The following is a 7,433-nucleotide window of genomic DNA, read 5'->3' as shown; positions in this document are numbered from 1 at the left end:
GATGGGACGATCGTATGCGCCATTTTCATTCTTTGATTGAAAGGAACGTTCAGGGAAAAAAAACTTGCTGACTATAATAATCTCCCAACAAACCTCCAACTGAATCAGTGTGAAGCACAATAAAGCTTTTAAAAAGAAAGTATTCACATGTCTCATTCTCCCTATAGATCCCTATTCCTCCCCCTGATCCCTCCAAGCCACGCCTCCCTGATCCCTCCAAGCCACGCCTCCCCTACTCCATCCAAGCCATGCCACGCCTCCCCTACTCCATCCAAGCCACACCTCCCCTACTCCATCCCATCCAATCCAATCCTCCCCTAATCCATCCAAGCCACGCCTCCCCAATCCATCCAATCCACGCCTCCCTAATCCATCCAAGCCATGCCAGGCCTCCCCTACTTCATCCAAGCCACGCCTCCCCTACTCCATCCCATCCAATCCAATCCAATCCACGCCTCCCCTAATCCATCCAATCCACGCCTCCCCTACTCCATCCAAGCCACACCTACCCTACTCCATCCCATCCAATCCAATCCACGCCTCCCCTAATCCCTCCAAGCCATGCCTCCCTGATCCCTCCAAGCCACGCCTTCCCTACTCCCTCCAAGCCATGCCACGCCTCCCCTACTTCATCCAAGCCACGCCTCCCCTACTTCATCCAAGCCACGCCTCCCCTACTCCATCCCATCCAATCCAATCCAATCCATGCCTCCCCTAATCCATCCAATCCACGCCTCCCTAATCCATTCCTCCCCTACTCCATCCAAGCCACGCCTCCCTGATACCCACAAGCCACGCCTCCCCGATCCCCCCAAGCCACACCTCCCTGAACCCACAAGCCACACCTCCCCGATCCCCCCAAGCCACACCTCCCCAATCCATGCCTCCCCGATCCATGTCTCCCCTGATCCCTCCAAGCCACGCCTCCCCTGTTCTGAAGGTGCAGTTGGATAATGGGGTATAAAGGAATGATTTACATGGCTCCACCCACTGTGCTGGAATGATGAATAATCCCCTTATTTCTGGGATATGGGATGGAATAAGACATGGGAACATCTTCTGTTATAAAGGTTACAGAAGGCTGTACTGTGAGAACCAGAGACAATGGAGTGAGAGGAACCCAGGAATACACACATACCGGAGATCAAGGCCATCACACAATATAAAAGAAATAAATGTGCCTTCAGATTCGATCATTCATGTTTATTCCTCCAGCAATAAGTGGGGAAAATCCAACCTTGCTGATCAATCCCCTCCCATGAAAAAACTGCCAGCGGCTGGGAAGGCTTAGCCAGGTGTAATCATCCCCTGGCGGACACGCCTCCGACCAATCAGAAGAGACGATGTTCAGATGTGGGAAATGACAGCTCTCTAGGTGACGGAGTCTGTAAACCTCTGACAGGGAAATACACAGATAAAGAATTCCCAGCATTCCTTATTCCGGATCACACAGGAAACGGACAGGAACCCCCCGGGGGCGTTATTAGACACATTCCACCAATTGTCAGACAAAGTTATCATTTCATCTCAATATATGAGAATCTGTCATCCAATCCTGAGAAGAGATCTATCTGTATAATGGAGGTCTGATGGGATCAGTACCTGGGAATGGGCTGAGACGTTGGGACTACTGGAACAAACTTTGGACAGTTGGCCATCTGTTCCTGCACCTTGGCACACGAGGAAATGTGGGATCTCATCTTTGCCAGAGTTACCTGTGCAGGAAACACATCATACAATCAGCACATACACAGTGCAAGAAGAAGAACGATTTACTTCTGGGGTCAGGTGATTGACATTATAAATTTCCATCTCCAGCTAGACCTTCCGGTTATCCCGGAGTTGTTACTATTAGGGGTAAATGATGATGATCAGAGGCCTAGATATACCACTAATCCTTTACCTATTATATTATTATTATATAATACAGGATTTATATGGCGCCAGCAGTTTACTCAGCACTTTACAACATGAGGGCAGACATTACACTTACATCACAATTTAGTACAAAAGGAATCAGAGGGCCCTGATCACTAGAGCTTACAATCTAGGAGGAAGTTCAATTGATACAAAAGGTAATAGCTGTGGGGGATGAGCTGATGGAGGAAATAAAACAGTATTAGTTAGAAGCAGGATCGGCTTCTTTGAAGAGAAGGGTTTTCAGGGATCGTCTAAAGAGGGATAGATTAGGGGACAGATTGAGGTAGAGCATTCCAGAGGATGGGAGAAGCTCTGGAGAAAACCTGGAGGTGATCATGGGAGGAGGTGACAAGGGATCTAGAGAGCAGGGGGTCTTGGGAGGACAGAAGAGAGCGGCTTGGTTGGTATTTTGGGACTAGGTTAGTTATGTAGCTGGGGGTGGAGTTATGGACGGCTTTGTAAATTACTGTAAGTACTTTGAATTGTATTAGTTGGGTGAGTGGAAGCCAGTGGAGGGATTGGTAGAGAGGGGTGGAGGACACTGAATGGAGACCAGTGGAGGGATTGGTAGAGAGGGGTGGAGGACACTGAATGGAGACCAGTGGAGGGATTGGTAGAGAGGGGTGGAGGACACTGAATGGAGGCCAGTGGAGGGATTGGTAGAGAGGGGTGGAGGACACTGAATGGAGGCCAGTGGAGGGATTGGTAGAGAGGGGTGGAGGACACTGAATGGAGACCAGTGGAGGGATTAGCAGAGAGGGGTGGAGGACACTGAATGGAGACCAGTGGAGGGATTGGTAGAGAGGGGTGGAGGACACTGAATGGAGGTCAGTGGAGGGATTGGTAGAGAGGGGTGGAGGACACTGAATGGAGGTCAGTGGAGGGATTGGTAGAGAGGGGTGGAGGACACTGAATGGAGACCAGTGGAGGGATTGGTAGAGAGGGGTGGAGGACACTGAATGGAGACAAGTGGAGGGATTGCCAGAGAGGGGTGGAGGACACTGAATGGAGACCAGTGGAGGGATTGGTAGAGAGGGGTGGAGGACACTGAATGGAGACCAGTGGAGGGATTGGTAGAGAGGGGTGGAGGACACTGAATGGAGACAAGTGGAGGGATTGGTAGAGAGGGCTGGAGAACACTGAATGGAGACCAGTGGAGGGATTGGTAGAGAGGGGTGGAGGACACAGAATGGAGAGCAGTGGAGGGATTGGTAGAGAGGGGTGGAGGACACTGAATGGAGATCAGTGGAGGGATTGGTAGAGAGGAGTGGAGGACACAGAATGGAGATCAGTGGAGGGATTGGCAGAGAGGGGTGGAGGACACTGAATGGAGACCAGTGGGTGAATTGGCAGAGAGGGGTGGAGGACACTGAATGGAGACCAGTGGGGGGATTGGTAGAGAGGGGTGGAGGACACTGAACGGTTGGTAAGGTGGATGAGTCTTCCAGCAGCATTCATTATGGATTGAAGGGGGAGGAGTCTATGTAAAGGTAATCCAATAAGGAGGGAGTTGCAGTAATCGAGGTGAGAGATGATCAGGGAGTGAATTAGAAGCTTGTTGGTGTCATTAGTTAAAAAAGGGGCGTATTCTATGCCAAGTCAGATTGTCCTTGTGTAGAATCCCTGCTCCCCTCCTCTGTAGTGGGAAAAGACTAGAAATGTGGCACTTCCTATGTATAAAATGACATACATCGGCAGGAATTGCCCTAAGTAACGTGGCGGGGTGTGGCGGCCGTGGACTACATAGGGAAAGATGCCGTTGTTTCCTCCTCCTGTGTGGTGAATGGTTTACCCCATTGTATAGGGCTCTAGGTGGAAGGCAGAGGCGTGCTGTCAGTCTGGGCTTTGCACCAATCACTAGGAAGCTTGAGGGCAGCAGGGAAGAAAGCTCAGGTCATAGACTACTCACTGACAGATAAATACCAGAGCCTCATATCCAGGGATACATGCTCAGTGTGCCGGGGGAGGGGGACCAAGCTATTTACAACCAGAAGAAAGATTTGGGTTGTAAAGGTTCAGGGTTTAAAAAAAACAAACATGTAATACCTCCCTCCTCTGTGCAGTTGGTTTTGCACAGAGTGGCCCCTGATCCTCCTCTTCTGGGGTCCCACAGTGGCGCTCCTGGCTCCTCCTCTTCTCCAGTGCCCTGTCAGAGAAGCTCTCTGCTCCATAGACACCCGTGTGGGCGCGCTCCCGTGTCTATTCACACAGAAAGCAGGACTCGGCCCTGCCCCCCATGTCTTTGGATTTGATTGACAGCAGTGGGAGCCAATGGCTGTGCTGCTATCAATCTATCCAATCAGGACAGGAGACACCGGCCGGAGCTGGTGTGCTCGTTCCTGTCGTGGGAAACACGGGGCTCAGGTAAGTAAAAGGGGGGCTCGGGGGGGGGGGTCTGCTGAGTGACAGAAGGGTTTTCACCTTGATGCATAGAAAACAAACCTGGAGGGTTTACAACCCCTATAAGGCTCGGCTCACACTAGTCCGGTGCGAACTGCAGCTTTCCCGGTGAAGATAAAAAATGATCCATTCAGAGGTTCCTCTCCATTGTAGCTGCGGATCAGCTGACCAGGGAGAGAATTCCTGTCACAACGGAACGTCTGCCAATCAGATGCGTTCCCATTGAAGATGTATACAAAAATAAATAAATAAATAAATAAATAAAAAAAGGGGAAATTTATCGTGCTAACAAACCAAAATATAATAATAAAGTGAGCAGTAACTCTGAGGTGAGATACACACAAAATAATAATAAATTCAGCAGGAGCTGCGCCATTCAATGAACAAGTGAAATAGTGAATTGATCTCGATTAAAAGTCTATGAGAGATCCAAAACTGAAGATTATGTGCCTGCAATTCGCACCGCACTGCCTAGAAAACGCACAGGTTTTTTGTGCAATGCGGAGTGCAGATATGAGAACCAGACACATTGAAAAGATCATATTTTCTGTGAATTGGATGCGGTGTAATCCGTATCCATGTATTCACATGTGTGACCCGGACCTTAAGCTGTACAAAGAGCAGAGCTGTGAGTGTGGAATAAGAGACGTCCTCCACATGTACACCTACCAGAGCCGGACTACATGACCTACCTTCTTACTGCATCCTCTGCAGGGAGCTTTATATGATGAGAGTTGTTTGTCTACATTGGAAGCTTTGTCCACCTTCTTTGGGTCGAAGGGCATGCGACAGAGCGGGCAGAGAGGAGACGACACCTGGAGACACGGCTGCAAACATTCTCCACAGAACCTGCAAGAGAAGCACAGCTGGGTCATCAACCATTGGACCAACCTAAGAAGACCCAGAAAGACGGCAACATGGCGGCCCTTCCCCCACCCCCCCCCAATAAATGACATGCCACACGTGGATTAGGAGGGGGTCAGGATTGCACTTTTGAGTGGAACTCGGCTTTAACAGTGACATTGGGGGCCGGCTGTGCAGCATCGCGCTTCTCCAGGAAGGGCCGGCCGGTGCTGTGATTCCTCACGGCACATGCCAATCACCGGGTCCCAGACAGTGAGTGACCGCCGACACCCGGTGATAGGCTCTGATCTTCCCCCAACATCTCTGTGAATGTAAAGAATACTGAGCTGTGATCTTCCCCCAACATCTCTGTGAATGTAAAGAATACTGAGCTGTGATCTTCTCTGAACATCTCTGTGAATGTAAAGAATACTGAGCTGTGATCTTCTCCCAACATCTCTGTGAATGTAAAGAATACTGAGCTGTGATCTTCCCCCAACATCTCTGTGAATGTAAAGAATACTGAGCTGTGATCTTCCCCCAACATCTCTGTGAATGTAAAGAATACTGAGCTGTGATCTTCCCCCAACATCTCTGTGAATGTAAAGAATACTGAGCTGTGATCTTCTCTGAATATCTCTGTGAATGTAAAGAATACTGAGCTGTGATCTTCTCTGAATATCTCTGTGAATGTAAAGAATACTGAGCTGTGATCTTCTCTGAACATCTCTGTGAATGTAAAGAATACTGAGCTGTGATCTTCTCTGAACATCTCTGTGAATGTAAAGAATACTGAGCTGTGATCTTCTCTGAACATCTCTGTGAATGTAAAGAATACTGAGCTGTGATCTTCTCTGAATATCTCTGTGAATGTAAAGAATACTGAGCTGTGATCTTCTCTGAACATCTCTGTGAATGTAAAGAATACTGAGCTGTGATCTTCTCTGAATATCTCTGTGAATGTAAAGAATACTGAGCTGTGATCTTCTCTGAACATCTCTGTGAATGTAAAGAATACTGAGCTGTGATCTTCCCCCAACATCTCTGTGAATGTAAAGAATACTGAGCTGTGATCTTCTCCCAACATCTCTGTGAATGTAAAGAATACTGAGCTGTGATCTTCTCCGAATATCTCTGTGAATGTAAAGAATACTGAGCTGTGATCTTCCCCAAATATCTCTGTGAATGTAAAGAATACTGAGCTCTGATCTTCCCCCAACATCTCTGTGAATGTAAAGAATACTGAGCTGTGATCTTCTCTGAACATCTCTGTGAATGTAAAGAATACTGAGCTGTGATCTTCTCTGAATATCTCTGTGAATGTAAAGAATACTGAGCTGTGATCTTCCCCCAACATCTCTGTGAATGTAAAGAATACTGAGCTGTGATCTTCTCTGAATATCTCTGTGAATGTAAAGAATACTGAGCTGTGATCTTCTCTGAACATCTCTGTGAATGTAAAGAATACTGAGCTGTGATCTTCTCTGAACATCTCTGTGAATGTAAAGAATACTGAGCTGTGATCTTCTCTGAACATCTCTGTGAATGTAAAGAATACTGAGCTGTGATCTTCCCCGAACATCTCTGTGAATGTAAAGAATACTGAGCTGTGATCTTCTCTGAATATCTCTGTGAATGTAAAGAATACTGAGCTGTGATCTTCTCTGAATATCTCTGTGAATGTAAAGAATACTGAGCTGTGATCTTCTCCCAACATCTCTGTGAATGTAAAGAATACTGAGCTGTGATCTTCTCTGAATATCTCTGTGAATGTAAAGAATACTGAGCTGTGATCTTCTCTGAACATCTCTGTGAATGTAAAGAATACTGAGCTGTGATCTTCCCCCAACATCTCTGTGAATGTAAAGAATACTGAGCTGTGATCTTCCCCCAACATCTCTGTGAATGTAAAGAATACTGAGCTGTGATCTTCTCTGAACATCTCTGTGAATGTAAAGAATACTGAGCTGTGATCTTCTCCCAACATCTCTGTGAATGTAAAGAATACTGAGCTGTGATCTTCTCTGAACATCTCTGTGAATGTAAAGAATACTGAGCTGTGATCTTCCCCCAACATCTCTGTGAATGTAAAGAATACTGAGCTGTGATCTTCTCTGAACATCTCTGTGAATGTAAAGAATACTGAGCTGTGATCTTCTCCCAACATCTCTGTGAATGTAAAGAATACTGAGCTGTGATCTTCTCCGAATATCTCTGTGAATGTAAAGAATACTGAGCTGTGATCTTCTCCGAATATCTCTGTGAATGTA

General features: G+C 47.3%; 1 protein-coding gene across 1 annotated transcript in view; it reads right to left on the bottom strand.

Annotated features, from left to right (window-relative positions):
- RNF166 (ring finger protein 166) overlaps window positions 1–7,433 on the bottom strand; it is a 31,364-nt gene that overhangs the window by 7,137 nt on the left and 16,794 nt on the right. The window contains exons 2-3 of the mRNA XM_073605983.1: window positions 5,013–5,169; window positions 1,603–1,715 (exon numbers count right to left, since the gene is read on the bottom strand). Of these exons, the coding sequence (XP_073462084.1) occupies window positions 1,603–1,715; window positions 5,013–5,169 (270 nt within the window). The remainder of the gene's footprint in view (window positions 1–1,602; window positions 1,716–5,012; window positions 5,170–7,433) is intronic.

The sequence above is a fragment of the Aquarana catesbeiana genome, linkage group LG11 (genome assembly GCF_042186555.1).
Source record: "Aquarana catesbeiana isolate 2022-GZ linkage group LG11, ASM4218655v1, whole genome shotgun sequence".
In the NCBI taxonomy this organism is placed as follows: Eukaryota; Metazoa; Chordata; class Amphibia; order Anura; family Ranidae; genus Aquarana; species Aquarana catesbeiana.
This window is presented reverse-complemented; position numbering and strand designations above follow the sequence as displayed.